Genomic DNA, 18,924 nt, shown 5'->3' on the forward strand with positions numbered 1-18,924 from the left:
AAAGGATGTTGGAGGTCACACAGCCAGCAAGTGGTGGAGCCAGGATTTGCGCCTGGTAATTTGGCCCCAGAATTTATATTAGGAGCTGGATCCAGAAAGGGGAGCAGAGTAGCCCACCCCTGGGAGTTGGAGCTAGTTTGGAACCTTAACTGCAATGTGGGAGCAGAACGGAGCGGCCAGGGGAAAACCCGGCACCAGGCAGCATCTCGGTGGGAGGTTTTTAGCGGACTGCTGCTTCCCGGCTTCGGTAGGATGAGCAGGGTGGGTGCTGATGGTAGCTGGTCCAGAATGTACTAAAGGAATCTGGCCTGAAGTTCTGCCTTCAGGGTGACTCTTGTTTGGCTTGAGGCATTTATGCCTGTTAACCTGTTAACCGAGCGGGACCTATAAATACGTCAAACGTAAACACTATCGGGAACCTGTAGGACATATGAATACGTCCTTGAAATATATGTTGCGCCCTGAGAGGGACGGTATATATTTTTGGTAATCTTTATAATTGTTTGTAAAATTTATAATTTTTTAATTCGATGTTTCCATTTCTTTGTTGGTATTCTTTTCTATTTGTTTATAATTTTGTATTTTCCTCTGTGCTTTATATATAAATAAACGAAAAAATATATATTTCATTTATTTTAATTAAGTATAAATAAAAAAAAATCATATAAAATTACATCCACTGGGCGTGACGTACTGACACGTCCTAGTGAAAGAGTATGCGCCCGTTGTATGTTGCGTAATTAAAAACGGAACTCCCCGGTTAACAGGTTTTAAAGTGGAAAGGCATTCGGCAGGACCAGTTCCTGAAGTCCTTACCAGCCAATGGCTATTTCCATCTGTCTGAGAGGTGTTCTGTCCTGTCGCCTGGATGCTCCTGCTCTCCAGCTTCCAAGGCAGGGCTCACGTTCCACCTGAATCCGCCCTCCCAGCTCTAGCCCAGAGCTTACATTTTGTTTGCTGACTTTTGAGTTAAATAGAGCAGAGACCATGTCTATGTTATCTCACCCTTTAGCCCCTGGCACAGGGCTGGAATGTAGTAGACACTCAATAAGTATTTGATGAAGGAGTGATTGAGTACCCAACACTGCGGGTGAATTAGGATGGAGAGTCATCAGATCGGAGGGCATTTGGACCCTGGCCATGAAGTCACTTGCGGTCTAGAAAGGGGCCTGCTGAAGTAGAAGCACATGTGTGATGACTGAGTGGAGGGTCCATGTTGGCACTGGGGTGTACCGGTTCTTGTCTAAGTCCTGTCAGTGGCTGCCATGTGCTGAGCACCAGGTGAGCCCTGTCTCCTCTCCCAGGCTATGTGGCCTCCTGCAAGTTTTTCAGACTTGCCAGTGCTCTGCTTCCTTATTTGTAAAATAGGGGTAGAAAACATCTTCAGAGAACTGCTGGGAGGAATCGAATGGGATGGCATATGGAAGGAAATGCCCAGTGCCTGCCTTAAGTACTTGGTCAATATAATATTCTTTCTAAAGCCCTGACCAGTTTGGCTCAGTGGATACAGCAGTCAGCCTGAGGACTGAAAGGTCTCAGGTTCGATTCCAGTCAAGGGCATGTACCTTGGTTGCAGGCACATCCCCAGTCGGGGGTGTGCAGGAGGCAGCTGATTGATATTTCTCTCTCATTGATGTTTCTAACTTTCTATCCCTCTCTCTTCCTCTCTGTAAAAAAATTAATAAAATATATTTTTAAAAAATGAATAAATAAAGTGTATGTATCTGCGTGGCCATGTGGCTCAGTGGTTGAGCGTTGACATATTCCCAATCAGGAGGTCACGGTTGTATGCCTGATCAGGCCACATGCCCAGGTTACAGGCTTGATCCCAGGTAGGATGCAGGAGGTAGCCAATCAGTGATTCTTTCTCATCATTGATGTTTCTATCTCTCGTTCCCTCTCCCTTCCTCTCTGAAATAGAAATATATTTATAAATAAATAAATAAATAAATAAATAAATAAATAAATAAATAAATAAATAAATATATGTATTTTTAACATATATTTAATCCTCAAACCACCCTTGTAATATAAGTTATTCTTTTAGATAAGGACCCTCAGGCTTGGATGAGTCAGGCTCCCACATGGAGTTAGGGGCAATGCTGGGGTTCAAACCCAGGACTTCCTGCTCCCAAGAGCCAGTTCATTTTCCATTCCTGGAATCAGAAATGGTTCTTAACAAAGTTCAGTTGGGAAGTTGTCTGACACGGTAGAGACAGGTGAGTTGAAGGCACTGCCATGGAATCCTAGAATGAGAATTATTTCTGGCTTCAGCCAAATGGGACGCTGGTGCTGTCCTCCTTGGCCCCAGAGAGCCTCCTCCCCCGTTTTCTCCCCTGGAGCCTCTTCTCCCTCAGTGTCCTTCTCCCAGAGTGTCACCTGTGCCTGTAAAGGTGAGACAGGTGACAATCCAGGATGTGCTGCATGGCCCTTGTGTGAAGTTAGGGGCCCATGTGTGTGCCTGGGTCTGAGAGAGAACAGTGAAAAAAGGATGGGTAAATAGGACAAAAAGTTAGTTGTTCTCTCTGTTGAAATGGGCGGGGATACCTAGAGCTTTCTATTTCCTCTATATTTTCCAAATTTTAAAAAATAAACAGGTTTCACTTTTGCGAACAGAAAACAAAGTTGCTTTAAAAACCCTGACCATCTCTTCAAGGCCAGCTCAAGTGCCACCCCAATTTGGAGCTGTGGTGTCCCCTGGTGTGTGTTTGCCTGCAGGGTCCTATCCCTGTGGCTGTCTTTGCTCCTGGGAGTCCTCCTGAATAGAGAGTACCTGGCTGACCTGCTTCCTGTGAACAGAATTGCCCCAGGGCTCCCTGCCCTCAGCAGCCCAGGGCAGCCTTCTAAAAGCAGAGGAGGTTTCTGAGCTCTTAGCTTCTATTAACTTTATTTGACTTAATCTTCCCAACCACCTTTCAAGGTAGCCATCTTTATTACCCTCAGTTTAGAGAAACTGTCTTGAAGACTCAACAGGATTGCTGGGTTGTCAAACAGCCCCTCCAGCGCTCCTGCGCTTCACGCACCACACTCCAACAAAGATACCTGCGGCAGCCACCCTGCTTCTGGGAAGGTGGCATGATCTTCCAGGCCCCAAGGCTGTGTCTGTCGCTTGCCTCTCCTCCCCACACCCTGACTTGACCCCCACCTTCCTTGCCATCCGGTTCTCCTCTCTGGCCTGCTAGTGACTCAGCCTACTTACCGCTTCTTCCAGGAAGCCCTCTCTCACAGGCCTTGCGTTTTCAAGCCGCTTGGGTTGGCGGGCTCCTCTTTGCCCACCTGGACCTCAGCCTTTACCACTTCTTATTGAACTTGGCCTCTCTCCCTCCACTGATAGTCTTTCTCTTCCCCAACCAGAATCAGGGACAAGTATTTAATTTCTTTATTCCCGATGTCTAGCTGGCACAAATTAGGAACTCAATGAATATTTATTGAATTAATTAATATGATCCCTACAATAGCCCTGCAAAATGACCATTTTACAAATGAAGAGAAATGGAGCCAAGAATTAAGTGATTTGCCCAGTCAGGGCCAGTAAGTTTTTTAATTGATTCTAGAACATGGGTCTTTGAAATCTAATCCAGGTTGGCAGAAGAGCTGAAATTTAAAGAAGCAGGGTGAAAAACACAAACCAACCCAGCCAGTTCCAGGGGGGACATAAATGTTAATCATGTTACAGCATAGCGAGGCAGAGGTATATTTAAGTTGTTTATATACTTTTTTAATTGGTCATGTTTTTTAATATAGACTTTTCTTCCTTGTTGCTTATTGCTTCATGGGGTCAGGTGACTGGACATCTCAATATTACTGCTGCATTACTTACCAAAAACATTGTATCAGTTAATACTCTTTAAGAGAAATATGAGACTGCCAGTTTTACCATTTACACACCAGCGTTGGGGTTATCATTATTTAATTTTTTTTTATTTCCAGAGATGTAAAGTTGTGCCTCATTATTTTCTTTCTAATTCTTTGTGAACAACTGAGATTGAGTATGGTTCTTTGTGTCTACTTATCTACATTCTTATAAGACTCATGTGTTCATATTCTTTTATTGTACTATTTATTTTTTTTAAAGATTGTTGAAGACATTTCTGGAAGAAAGACTTAGCTATTTAATTAAGTACAAATTGGAAGGCACTGGTAGGAGGGTAAACAAAGGTGATTAAGATACCTTCCCTACATTTGTTGTTGTTAATCCTCACCCAAGGATATTTTTTCCATTAGTTTTTTCTCAGAATGGGAGGGATAGGGAGATACAGAGAGAGAGAAACATTGATGTGAGAGAGATACATCGATTGGTTGCCTCCTACACATGTCCTGACCAGGACTAGGGATCAAGCCTGCAACCCTTGACCACAATTGAACCCATGACCATTTAGTCCACAGGCCAACACTCTATTCATTGAGCCAATCCAGCTAGAGCCATTCCTGCCTTCTTAAGTAGGAGCTTGTTAAGTAGGACACAAAAGTCAACAAGGTGGATGTGTATAGGAATAATGATCTATTATAGGTCAGTGGTCGCCAAACTCATTGGTCAACAGAGACAAATATCAACAGTACAACGATTGAAATTTCTTTTAAGAGCCAAATTTTTTAAACTTCTTCTAATGCCACTTCTTCAAAATAGACTCGCCCAGGCCGTGGTATTTTGTGGAAGAGCCACACTCAAGGGGCCAAAGAGTCGCATGTGGTTCGCAAGCCGCAGTTTGCCAGCCACAGATCTAGGTGGATAAACTGTTCAATGAAGAAACAAGTAGCCGAAACTGATTTGGTTCAGTGGTAGAGCGTTGGTCTGCGGACTGAAAGGTTCCGGGTTCGATTCCAGTCAAGGGCATGTACGTTGGTTGCGGGCACATCCCTGGTGAGGGGTGTGCAGGAGGCGGCTGGTCGATGTTTCTCTCTCATCGACGTTTCTGGCTCTCTATCTCTCTCCCTTCCTCTCTGTAAAAAAATCAATAAAATATATTTTAAAAAAAGAAAGAAACAAGTAATAGGTTGTAGGAGAACAGAGTTAGGATCAATTATTCCTGACTTGGATTGTATCCGGGAAGGCTTCAGAGAGGTGGTGTCATTTATTCTAGGCTGGAAAGGAGGAGACGTATTTAGGATGAACAAAGCAACATAACAGGTATTGAGGCCATGCTGTATTGGGACATTTTGTCTCTGAGAACATTTAGTGTGTTTGTATCAGAATGGCTTTGGTGACAGGAGAGAATACCCAATAAAAAATAAGTTCTATTAACTAAGAACAGGAAATAAAGAGGCAGCTCTTTTTAGGGTTAGAGACACATAGTTAGAGACACAACATGGCATTCAGGACCCACAGTTTTCCCCCCTTTACCTTTCACCTGCCTTGGCGTTGACTTTGTCCTCAGCTGCTCTTTTCTCAGTTGAAAGTTTGCTCCCTCACTCCAGTTATCATTTTCAAAGGCAGGTCAGGCCAGAATCCATCCAGCCCTCCCTCCATCCCTCCTTTCCTTTCCCTCCATCTCTTCATTCCCCTCCTGTCTCCTTCTCTTCTTTCCTTTGTAAAACACCAGACATTTGTTTTGTTTTTTTCAATTTTGGAGCCAGAAGTTTAAAATCATGGCCCCATTTCTATTTATTAGGGAAAAATATCTTTCCCAGAAGCCCCAGAGAGTTTTCCTTAAGTCTGATAGGCCAACACCATGTCATATGCCCCGCTGATCCATGAGGGGCTAGATGGCAGAAATACCATGATGGATTTCATCAATATTCGCCTCTTAGAGAATTACGAGGGTATTGCTCTCCCTGAACACATGGTCCCCTCTACATCGGCCCTCATTAATGTGGAAACAGGTGAGTGCCTACAGTTGTTGAATAAGCAACAACAAAATCTGCCACAGTTTTTAAGAGCAGACATTTTCATCTGAATTACACCAATATTGATAAATTTTCATTGAGAAAAATATTTTCTGAGCTCAACTTTGTTAAGCTAATTAATTTTTTACAATTTTGACACAGCTTATATCATTTACTTTCATTTTCGTTTTACTTATCTTCTTTTCATGGGTACATATTCTTTTCCATATAATTTTTATACCACAGCTTTATTTCATTAGCCATCTTACAAGTTCGTATTAAATTTTGTTGACTATACTTGCAGGTTTGGACATTGATAATTTTTTTTTTGAGAATGTTATGTGTACCAGTCTTCTTGGGTCAAATTTTCTGGATCAAGAAATTTTAATTTATATTGACTTTTTCTATCAGAATCTTCATTAGGAGTTGGATGAGACTATATGTATTTCTCTGTTTCATCCTGATAAAATGGGAGCAATTTCTCTTAGGTATGCAAAAGTCGATTTGTTCAGACTGTTGGATTTGTAGAGTCAGATCTTGCCTGATGTCTGTTTTCACAGGGCGTTTCTCTCATAGGTGAATATTTGTAATCTGTTTGATGAGAGGGATTATGAACTTTGAACCCTAATTAAGAAAAATTTTACCCACTTCCCCCCAAATAATTTCATTCTTCTCATTAATAGGTCTGTATTACAAAAGTTGTACTCAATTACTATTATATTGAATTTTGTCAATAAAAGTTTTGTGGAATTTGTTTTCTCGTTATATACTAGTATATATCACATAGTATTCTTTTTAAATTTTTATTATTTTCTAAAAATATTTTTATTGATTTCACTGAGGAAAGGAGAGGAAGAGAGATAGAAACATCAATAATGAGAGAGAGCCATTGATCAGCTGCCTCCTGCACGCCCCACATTGGGGATGGAGCCTGCAACCTGGCCATGTGCCCTGACCAGAAATCAAACCCTGACCTCCTGGTTCATAGGTTGATGCTCAGCCACTGAGCCACGCCAGATGGGCATTACATACTACTCTTGATTTTTGCTTCTTGGCCTCAAAATCCTAAAATATTTACTGTCTGGCCTTTTACAGGAAAGGTTTGTTGACCCTTGCTCTTCTGTTTGCTAACTTGATTCTTCTACACACTCCCACTCTCCCTACCTTTCCCCTCACTTTCTGAAGCTAAAAGGAGAAAATGGTAAGTGAGGTCAGTATGTTCTTAGGGTCAAAACTGTTGAGAAAAATGTCCAGCTTTAGTTGGGAAAAAAAGCAATTTGGATGAGCGCAGTCCTTCCTATTCAACTCTTCAAATCGTTACATATTGCGTTAAATAAAAATACAATTCAGTGTGAGAGTTCCCTGTAAAAATCAGTCCCCCCTCCCCTTTTTAAATTAAGGTATAATAAGTCTGAATTGTTGAAAAAGCCAACATATCATTGCTTTCAGAGCATCAACACGAGGGAAACAGTGTTTGAGAGCTGAGTGGCCTTTTACTTTTTTCCTACTGAAGTTAGCTCCTTTTTCTTTCCTTTGACAGATGAGGAAAAAGAAAATAATAGAGCATCCAAGCCCCACTCCACGCCTGCTACTCTGCAATGGTAAGTTCCTTTTTTAGCAAGTTCTCTCTTGATGGGATGCTCATCTAACTATATCTTCACACTGCTGCTTGGAGAGCACATGGCTTGGCTGTTTTGACATTGTCATGATACCGTGACATCTATTAGCCCATCTGCAAACTCTTGAATTTGCAGGGATGTGTGAAATACTCAAGCCTGGTCTAGCCTGGAGATTTGAATTTTGATATTTTATTTTGGGGTATATTCCATCCCTTCTCCCCCCATCATCAAAACACTGGCAAGGACCAAATTCCACATGGATGCTATTCATTGATTTTAATGGAATCCATACTTCAGTTAGTAATGTTGCAGCAGATTATATAGAAACATAGGTCTAGTCACCCCATCAATCAGTCTTAATGAATTAACAATTACTTGCAACTACAAAGCAATTGTGTTAGCATTAATAAGAATTATCTACTAGAGTGGCTTTCTCTTTAGTATTTGAAATTTCTGGGCTTGATGTAATATTTAGTGATGGTGTTTAAGCGGTTGCACTCATGTTTGGAAGAAAGGCAGAGAAAAATCAGGAAGATGGAGGAGAGAACCAGAAAGCAGATGGGCATTAATGAGCAAATTGTATTAGATTCTCTCATCTAATCCAGCCACAGGCGAGGGGCAAACAGCACTGGAAGAGAGCATTCAGGAACGTAACTCAATCTCCTCTAACGAGAGTCTCAACCGTCAATTTGCTTTGCTCTAAGGATAGCCAAGGTTGTTTTCCAGCTTTCTGTCTGGTTCCCATCGATGTATCCCTATATTCTTTTTCTCATTGCGTTTGCTGCTTTTTTTTTTTTTTTGCTTTATTTAAAACTCTTTTCTTCCTTTTTGGTCAAATCATTCCTTTCCCCCTCCCCCTGAATGATGGCCACACAGATTCCCGTAAGGTCAGGACAGAAAATGAGGCATCAACATGAAGGACTTTGGGAGTGAGAGTTTTATAAATGCAACAAGTCAACAGATATTCTTGCTTTAATAACTGGAACATGCTGCACATTTTAGAATAAAATATTTGAAAGGGACTATAAGGAAATCACCTTGTTTGTGTCTGTTGCCTGTGATTCTCTGACATCTGCCTAGTGACAGCGAGGCTCTGGAAAGTGCAGTCTCTTACGTCAGACTGCTCTGCTTCTTTCCAGCTGTGGAACTTTGGGCAAGTTCCTTAACCCCTCTGTGCCTCAGTCTACTCTCTGAGAAATGGGGACAGCAGTGGCAGAGGGAGGCAAGGGGAGGATCTGTGAGCATCAGGGAAGAAAAAGTAAGCCATTTCTTAAACTTAAATAGGAGCAATCATGCTTAAAAGTGGTGGAGTACATGTGACCTCCTCTATAAAATTCCATATGAGTAACTGTTTTTAAGAAATAATTTCAGTATAAAAACTGTCTCAAAGGGAACTGGATGCAGCCTCCACTTTATAAGGAAATGTGACATAATTTATAATTTGTCTCCTTTCTGCTCTGGCTGCCAGGGAGTTCAGAGTGAAATCTGAAGCTTGTGTACTTTTTAATCTCTTTCCTTTGTCTGATTTTCTTCTTCTTTTAAAATATGTTATAGCTTTTTATTAAAAAGGCAAGATACAAATACATTGAGTATGTATTTTTATTTTACGTACACAGTAATACATTTCCCTATTTAAAAACAAAAGCATTACAGATAAGGCTAAATTCTTTTCTTCATGTAATTCCTTGCTTCCTCCTTCAGGGCAACTCCATTACCGGTGAGAAATTACCACATGTGTACATACAGATGTATATATGTGGTCTTTGCCTGTGCATTTACGTGCACGTGTACTGATCAAAGTTTATGAACCGTGATTTTTTTTAATTTAGTATTTTCTCCTTTTTAGGACATGTAACACTAAAACAACAAAAGAAGAAAAACAAAATAAAAAACAAACGAAAAATAAGACACATAACACTAAAAATACTGTCACAGGACTTGGCACACTCTAATGACCCACACTCTCCTCCTCAGGGCAAGGTCCTGGAGTGCTGCCCACATTAGTCCCCAAGGAACCACCTCCCTGTGATCGCTGTGACCCCCTCCCCCCAAAGGCAGCCCAGCATTTATGTCCCCCTTTCCCTCTTTTTTTTTTTTTAATATTTTATTGATTTTTACAGAGAGGAAGGGAGAGAGATAGAGAGCTAGAAACGTCGATGAGAGAGAAACATCGACCAGTTACCTCTTGCACATCCCTACCAGAGATGTGCCCGCAACCAAGGTACATGCCCTTGACCGGAATCGAACCCGAGACCTTTCAGTCTGCAGACCGACGCTCTACCACTGAGCCAAACCGGTTTCGGCCCCCTTTCCCTCTTGATGGACAGTTTAGTTGTGTCTACATCTCCTCTTCACCCTTACAAATAGGGCCCCAAAGAATGTCTCCACGTGTGCCCCTTGCACACCTGCTGCAGCGTTTCTCCTGTGCGGGTCAGGGGTTGCACACTGGCCCTCTCGATGGCTTTGCCATTTTTATATCTTCACTTGCAGAATAAAGTGCTTTTTGTGAAAATGGGAACCAGGCTCCACAGCATGGCCTCTCATTCTCTGAGGTGTTTACATCCTTCATGGTGTCCCCTCTCTCCAGTGGCCGTGGGCAGCCCGGCGGGATGCTGTGAGGAAACAGAGGCCTCACCACGCAGGTGGCTGCCACCTGCCCGATAGTGCCACACTTTCCCGGGACGCTTGGCTTGTTTTGGGAATCGGATGGGAGCTATTTGCCTCACCACCTTCCCCCTATCTTGTCACAAGTCTCTTCCCATCTCCCTAGACACCACTCCTGCTCTAAGAACAAATAACCCAGCAGCCAAGCAGCCTGGAATCCTTGAGGCCACGTGATCGGGAGGCAGCTCCCAGCAGAAAACAGACAAATATTGTCCAGTGCCTCCTGCCACACACTTCCCAGCATCCTCGGTCACGAGGGTTAGTAAAGCCTAGCTCGCTGGGGAGGCAGCCCTACTGGAGTCCTGGCTGCACAATAACCTCTATTCACAGGAGGATTTGGGAAGGGAAAGCAGCCTGTCCCGCCATCCTGGCCTCCCGCTCAGGTCCTGTTCTGGCCCCGCCCTCTCACACCTCCTCGTCTGGGGGTGTCAGGGTCACTCCCAGCTCCTGTCACTCTCTGGTGGACCCACTTTCACTTTTGGCAACTTTCAGAGGAAGCCAGGCCCTTCCCCTAAGGACCACATTGTCACATCCTTGGGCGGTGGGGGCGGGGGCATTTTCCTTTCTTTTGAAAAAATAAAAGTGAAGCCTGGGGGGTTGATGGGCTTTCAGTATTCAAGTTAGTATGAAATGAAGTAAATTTGTGTTTCTCTTTCAAATGTTTCTGGAGGCCTGAGATAGAGCATTGGGCCGATACTGTTCCAAAGAAGCGCATTGAAGTTTTAGACGTGGCCAAGCTCCTAGGCCAGACTCATTCACTGGTTGTGACCAATGCCTAATGTTTTGCACCCATTTCTGACCTGAGTCTTTATTCAACGAGGCCATTACTTTCATAATGCAAGTTTCAGAAAGGAAAGGTGGCCATTTCTAGCTCTGAAAGCAGCCAGAGATGCTAGATAATACAAAGGTGTGAGTGTGTCCTGTTAGAAGCCATAGCTACAGGTGGAGAAAGGATGGTTAAGCAGATCCACATGGTGGAAATGTCTCAGGGAATGAGATGCTGTTTTGTGGGGCTCAGTTCCTATTTTTTAAAAAGGGGCTTTTTGTGCGGTAGTCAAGGTATAAGATGATGAAACTATTATTTTAAATTTTTATTTATTGATTTTAGAGAGGACGGGGACAGGAGAGAGAAATATCAATTTGCTCTATTTATGCATTAATTGGTTGATTCTTTTTTAAAATATATTTTTTATTGTTGATAGTATTATAGATATCTCCCATTCCCCCCATTTCTCTTAAGTCCCTACCTACTCCCCCACGTCTTCACTAGCCTATTGCTCATGTCCATGGGCTATGCATATCTATAATAATAAAAGTGTAATAGCTAATTAGACCAGAGAGCCGAACAGCATACAGACGTCCTTCCGGACAACCCTCTGGACAAAGCTGCGGTGGTGGGGGCAAGGCAGAGGCTGCTGCCACAGTGGGTAGGGGCCAAGGCAGAGGTAGTTAGGGGTGATCAGGCAGGCATTCCAATGGTTAGAGGTGATCAGGCAGGCAGGCAGGCAAGTGGTTAGAGGTGATCAGGCAGGCAGAGGGGTTTGGGGATGAGGCAGGTAGGCAGAGTGGTTAGGGCAATCAGGCAGGCAGGCAGGCAGGTGAGTGGTTAGGAGGCAGTGGTTTCAGATTGCAAAAGGATGCCTGACTGCTGGTGTAGGGCCTGCGGGATCGGGCCTAAACTGGTAATCAGACATCCCCCGAGGGGTCCCAGATTGTGAGAGGGTGCAGTCTAGGCTGAGGCCCCCTATGCACAAATTTTGTGCACCAATGGAAGGAAGGGGGAGAGACAGTGAGAAAAACATCAATGTAAGAGAGACATCCCACATACACCCAGACCAGGGCAACTCAGGTATTCGCCCTTGACCAGTATCAAACCTGAGACCCTTTAGTCCAAGGACCAATGCTCTACCCACTAAGCAAAACTGGATAGGGCTTTGTTGGCTGATTCTTGTATGTGCCCTGACTCGGTGTATTTATATCAGGATGATGCTCTAACCAGATGTCATTAGGGCCCTGTTTGTAATGTATAGACGGGGAATAGATGGAAAGGGATGGTTTATGAGAGTGAATGGTGTCTCTGACGACCTCAATTATAAGCTATGACATTTAGAAATTTAAAAAAAAAAAAAAACTGTTGCTGTTTCTTTTGGTTAAATACGGGCGGGGGGGGGTGGAGGGAGAATTTCTGTTTTAGACATGTGTGCAAGGAGGGGAGAAGTGGAACCTTTGAGCTGAAAGCCCATGTGCACATGTAAGGAAACAGGTTTAAAATGAGAACCGAGGGGACAAGAATGCCAGGAGCTCTTTGCTCTTCATTATCAACTACTAATGCAAAGCTTCCTCCAGTGGCCTCGGACGCCACATGCTGAAACCTTGCGAGGAGGTCTTTTAAAAATGTACACCGCGGTTAATGACTCATGCTGGCTAGTAGACGGAGTTCATTATCTCCATAATAGGATCGACTCAATTCAAATATGACCAAGCCGTTGAATAGAAGATCAGAAAATGGAAGACGTGGGAAATTGTTTTGTGATCATTAAAAATACCCAGGTATAATGGAGTATTGTTCACCAGGTCAGACTAATGATGTCCTCTAGAAGTGATGGGGAAAGGGGGAAATTTCATCAGATAAGAAGAGAAATAATGAACTGCCTTTCTTTCTGCTATGCCTTGGCCGGGAAGCAGGCATCCCAGGCCCTTTGCACTCTGTGAGGAGGTTTGGGGTAAGGTGTCATGATGCTATTCCTGGTAGCAGCAACTCATCAGATATCAACGCTGCCCTTAATGCCAATTACATCTGTGTCTTCATAGAGCTTATTAAAATGCTTCACCCTGATACCTGGAGGCGGAGAAGCTCAGTGAGAGGAATGAAACAGGTAGAAATGTGGTTATTTAGAAGGTGCTGGCCTTGGGCAGGTAACTGCTTAATTAACTCAGCCTGTGATCTCTGACTTACATCTGACTCAAATAGTTGGTTGCTGCTATGGGTTCATTTAATGAGATGTGTTTTAATCTCGATCTTATATTTTACCCCTTGATCTCTTGGCCAGATTTAATGAGCAAACAGGCGACAAGAACAACCAGAAACTGAGCACAGGGGCCTTAAGCAATGAATGGGGGACCGGGAATGTACCGGGAGCCTGTGCTCACACCGCGTTTGAGAGCATCATTCCCCCTCCCGGAGCACTCTTGCTTTTTTTAATCTTGGGGAGTGAAGCCCCCATTCATCCAATCAGCCCAGTTAGGAGCTTAAGATCCTGCCCTGGTTGCTTCTACCCTTCACATACCTGAAGACGGGAGACACACACCCTAAATATTCTCTCTGCCCCAGAGGCCACTCATTTAGTTCATGCCCCATTGTTTCTTACCTGAACTGTCGTAATAGCTCCCAATTGGTCTCAGTTGTTCATCCGTTCATTCATTCAACAAATACTAAGTAGTCAGCCACTCTGTGGACTAGGCCTCACTAGTCCACCTTGTTCACCCACCAGAGGTGCCAGAGTGAACTTTCCAAAACAAATTTGATTGTGTTACTCCCATGCTTAAAAATCTCAACTGCTCTCCTCCCCACCATCATTTTAAAGGCTCAGATGCCTTTTATAATACGAATTCTGAATAGTTTGAAATGCATGTTTGTTGAATGTGCCTATGGATTTTTCTGGCCAAAATTAATTTTAGAAACTCATTAGCACAAACAAGCAAACAGGGGATACTTCTCCCCTCTCTGCAGCTGCTTGTGAACAAAGTTCCCGATGCCCAGTTGTTCGAGTGTGTGCCTTCAACCTCTGTCTAAAGAGCTGAAGTAAATGCTTCTCAAAGGGAAGAAACCTATGACATGGACTTTGCTTACATTTTTCTATATTCAAGACATTGCTGGCAAAAAGAACATACTGAGCTTTAAATTAATGTTAGTTACTGCTGTTATTGATGACATTATTATTATCCCTACAGTGTCCCGGAAACACTCAGGTCTTCCTGCCTCTGAGTCTTTATTGTTTTGATTCTCTGAGTACCTCTTCATTGCCTTCTGAAAATAACACTTTCGTAGCAGCTCTTCAACTCCAGGGTTGCTAACTCTTTAATTCAGGCCACATTCTCTTGTGGGCATTGAAAGTTTCTCCACACCCCGCTGCCATGGTTCTCTCCCTTCAGATACTCCTTCACGAGCCGCCTTCTCCACTCGGACCAGTAGCTCCGTCACCCAAAGCACATGCCACGTTTGTCTGGCATCCTTGCTGGTTCTCTTGCCTGCGACCCCCTCCCTCTACCTTGGCAAATACCACAGTGGTTTGGAGTGAGACAAACTCTCCCATACTCTCCCATTTACTAGCTAGCTGCATGGTCCTGGGCAAATGAGTTCCACTCTTACAACCTCAGTTTCCTCATCTAAAACATGGGTATCATAATACCTACTGGACAGGGTTATTGTGAGGATCAAATGATCCTGATACCCAGAGCCCCCGCCTAATAAGATGTGCTGCTGCTGCCATTACAAAGTTGCAATCCCAATTCACCCATGAAACCTTTATCAGCTGCTCTCATCTAACACTAATCTCTCTGTTTTCCCACCTTCCACTGCACCTGTGGTCAGCAGGTTGTAGCACTTAAAATATTCTTAGTTCTGTGCATTATTCTCCCCAGTTAAACTGCACCGTGATCTAGGGCATAGGTCGTGTCTTACGTCAACACAGGAGCCAACAGAAGCCAGGCCAGGCACAGAAAGTAGATTGGGTGGAAGAAAACAGGAGTGAGGCCTCTGCCAGTCTGGGGGCACATGTAACTCGGGCCCAGTGTTGCCAGACCTCAGCCTTTTCAAGAGAAGCCAGAAATCCAGATTCCAGTGTGAAACGTCCTGAGTTTTCCAAGTTGGGCCAACACAGTTCAGGCCAAACAAAGCGTGTCTGTGAGACCCCGGCTTGCTCAGATGGCCCCTGCGCGGTGGTGTGTATGCTTGTTATTTAGACATCTGAACTCCCTTTTACAGAGAAGCAGCTCTGTGAGTGGCATTTGGGGTCCAAACTAAGCTAGAGGGCTGACTCCCTTCCCTAGCGGACCTGGAGCTCAGGTAGTCCTACGGAACCTAATCTCTACATGAAACCACTTTTCCACACACAAAAAAAACACATTAAGAGTTTCGAGTTATGGTGCTGGGGACAAATACATGAGAATGGGACCCTCTCAGGACAGGGCCTTTGTTTTATTCACTGCCATTTCCTTAATGTTTAGGATACTACTCGCATTCAATAAATATTGTTAAAGGTTACCTGTTCCTCTGTCCATCTGCCCACCATCAACTGTTCTCTGTGTGCAAACAAGGACCATGTTGCTCACCGTGGTGTCCCCAGCTCCTGCCTGGTGATAGGAGACCGACCGGTATTCGTTGATTGACTATATGACTGACACCATCTATTCATCAGACACTTACTAAGCACCTGCATGGTGCCAAGGAATATGCTGGGCTTCAAGGATGCAGAAGTGACTCAGACTCAAGGAACTGGGTTGCCCAGAAAGGATTGCATAAAGTATTTCCTGAAACATTCTTAAAAACTGTTAGGAGTCAATGTTCGGCTTCCCAGACAAGGAGGCTGGATGGATGAGGTGACCAGGGACCCTTCAGCACCGGCTTCCTCATTTATCTGAGCATCCTAGGGCTGTGTGCGTCCATGGGGTTTGACTACGAAAGACTGGTCTTCTTTCAGCACGTCAGAGTGAGCCACTGAGCGCTGCCTTTCAAGTGGGCACCTCGGGAGGCTGTGCCCTCATTCCACTCCGGTTATGACAGCGCTGGACCACTTCCTGGGCAAGTGCCTCAGGGAAAGTTAGGAGCCAGTTGAGGACGTTTGTGTCATTGCTTTAGAATTAGGGCGTATTTTCGACCCCCCGCCCTTCAAAAAGTCTTTCGTTCCTCAAACATGATTCCAAATGACTTTGGGTTGTTTCCTAAAGTCCAGCTCATGATCAAAGGAGGACTGTTTCTGTTGGTGAGTTTGTTGAACCTGTGTGCCCGGCTCTGAAGGTGGCAGGGCCTGGGAGAAGCACAGGGCCGTGTTCCCCGGCGGGTCTGCTGGGAGAAGTGGGTAACCTGCCTGTGTGTCCGTGGAAAAGGAGGTGGGAGTCGTTTTGATGCCTGCATTCTGGTGTGTGGGCTAAAGAGGAAAGAGCCTAGTTTGCTTTCGTGTTCCCAATATCTAGCACACGTCCTTGACCTAGAGGAGCCCACAGAGGTTTTACGAAGAGAAAAGTGGATGGTGGTGATGAGGTTCAACATCTAAGTACTTACCGGGTGCCAGGCAGCATGCCGGCACATGACCCAAACTACACGATCATCACAACAACCTGGTGAGGTGGTTATCACATCACCTCCCGAAGGAAACTGAGGCCCGAGGCTGAGTAACTTGCCCAAAGTCACCAAGCCCACAGGTGACAAGGCTGGGATTTGACCCATGTTGAAAGTCCCTGCTGTGAACCCCTGACCGGTGCTCATGAGGAAGGTAACGGGACAGAATCATAGACTAGTGATCCTAGTACAGCCCAGAAGGCGATCCTAGCGGAGCAGGCAGTACAGCTCCCTGCCGTGGCTGGAAAGCCTCCTGCTGTGGCGGTCAGTGACTGTCCAGCTGCCCGGTCTCTCCTGGGCACTTGTTTCCCGGGCCGTCCTCACCCACTGCTACGTGTCAGCCAAGCACACTCTGTGATTGTGACACCATTAGAAATGCTGTACAGTGAGTGTACGGTTTGAAGCTGGCTGAATGGGGCACCTGTAAGACCCTATATCACTTTTGGAATTTCGGGGAACTCAGTCCACCCAGAATGTAGCCATGCCAAAGATAGTACCGAGGAGAAGGACTGGGAATTTGGCTTGAAAATGTGACCAGCGGGCATTCCCACAGGGGCCAGAAGTCTGCTAACCTCCCCACTCCATCATGACCTTGGGCAGGTTGCTTTGTCCTCCTGGGCCTCCGTTTCCCCATCTGTAGGAAGTTATTTAGCCATTTCTGAGGTCTGGCCAGTCCTGGAGGAGGACTAGAAAGACCATCCCTGTCTGGCTTGGGGTTTGCTCACGGGGCATGTGTTTCTCTCCCCAGGCTGGAGGAGAACTATGAGATTGCAGAAGGGGTCTGCATTCCTCGCAGCGCCCTCTACATGCACTACCTGGACTTCTGCGAGAAGAATGACACCCAGCCCGTCAATGCTGCCAGCTTTGGAAAGGTGAGTCCTGCCGCCGAGCTCATTCTCTCACCCTTTTCAGTAATTTATGCACAGTTCTTCATCCTGTGACTTGGATCTTCGTAAGTTACCAAACTTTGGTAACTTGGCTGTAACACCTCACTGCAAAAAGTTTAAACACTTGTTAAAGGAATACAAAACCACATACCAAAACCAAGTAATTCCAAAGTATTAAAAACTTCAAATAGTTCAGGCAGGTCATAAAGGAAAATAGGACATCTAACTTGAATGTCTTCGGTCTTTAATTGGCAGAAAGTAGCTTCTTTCCTCTGCAAGGCTAATCCTGAACTCCCAAGCGTGTTGTACGTAGGTCAGTGAGCCTGGAGTGGGCAAACTGCTTGTCTTCGTAATGGGAATGCCCTGGAGACCCTGGGAAATGGCCTTGTCTCATTAGCTGGGATGTCTGGGAGGCGTCAGCTGGTGGGGAGAAGGGTGGTGTTTGCAATGTCACGGCAGATCTGACTGTTCTCTATCCATCTTATGATAAAAATATATTCCACACTTAGTCTGTGTCTACAAAAAAAAAAAGTTATCCCTGGTCATTCATAATTACCAAGGAAAGCTGTTAGAGCAATCGATGACTGATTGTTTGTGTGATAGATCTACATTTTTACCCTTCCAAAATACCCAATATAGCTTGAGTCAATACATCCAAATTCTCCTTTTATTATCATCTTTTCTCTATGTCTAATTTTTACTGCACCCTTACCAGTTTTCTGAGCGCAGGCATAGCCAGGACTGGAATGGAGAAAGAGATCAGTGTGCAAGTGTCAGGAGTTCCCCAACAGATAAATCCAACAGGAGAGGAAAAAAAGAGAGGTGTCCGACCTCAGCCAGCCTCCCTGGAGAGTCCATATGGAGTGGCTGAGAACTGGCTCCCCTCGATAAATGGAAAGGTGCTCTGGTGCCTGAAGGAAGGGAAATATTTTGTGATGCTCTGATGCTAGTTCTCCAAAGTGAAAAGAATTTTTTTGAAAGTCAGTGGAGAAACCACCTTTGCCATTTCATTCACTCATTTCTCTAGTCCCTCGGTATTAGCGGAGATGGGCGGTGTGGCAGGCACTGTTAGGCCGCAGAGGCCCAGCCTCGAACCTGTGTGGGGCCTCACGTGGAAGGGTTCAGAGACAGAGGAAGACCTTGGCAGGTGGGAGAAGGAAAAGCACGCCAGGAATGGGTGGGACCCTGGAGCTTGGTCACGTGTCTGTGATCTTGAAAACGTTTGCATCTGCACAATCCCACGCAGGGGCCACAATAGAAAGACCAGTTCAGGCCTCTTAGATGGAGGGGCAGGTTGGGTGAAATGAAAGACCAAGAATCGTGCCTCTCCTGGACTTACCTGAACCTCTCTGAGCCTTAGCCCTCTCGCTGTGAGTGGGGATGTTGTTAGATTTGGGTGAGAGGGTGTCAGTGGATGATGCAAGGCACTGTCAGCCATCGAGGGGCTCAGATATTTGCTAACACCTACCATGTACCATTGCAGCTGTTGTTTTTTTGTGTGAATTCTCCAGATGTTTGTGTGTGTGGGGGGAAAATCTATTCATTAGCTTAGATTCTGGAGAGGAAAAAAAAAAACCCTACCCATTTCTATAAA

At 44.7% G+C, this 18,924-nt stretch overlaps 1 protein-coding gene across 3 annotated transcripts in view; it reads left to right on the forward strand.

Annotated features, from left to right (window-relative positions):
- RFX4 (regulatory factor X4) overlaps positions 1 to 18,924 on the forward strand; it is a 123,264-nt gene that overhangs the window by 35,766 nt on the left and 68,574 nt on the right. For all 3 annotated transcript variants that reach the window (XM_084880116.1, XM_084880117.1, XM_084880118.1), the window contains exons 3-4: positions 7,364 to 7,424; positions 17,192 to 17,315. In XM_084880116.1, coding sequence (XP_084736242.1) covers positions 7,364 to 7,424; positions 17,192 to 17,315 — 185 coding nt within the window. The remainder of the gene's footprint in view (positions 1 to 7,363; positions 7,425 to 17,191; positions 17,316 to 18,924) is intronic.

This window comes from Pipistrellus hanaki (genome assembly GCF_964339955.1).
Source record: "Pipistrellus hanaki genome assembly, chromosome: 3".
NCBI lineage: Eukaryota > Metazoa > Chordata > Mammalia > Chiroptera > Vespertilionidae > Pipistrellus > Pipistrellus hanaki.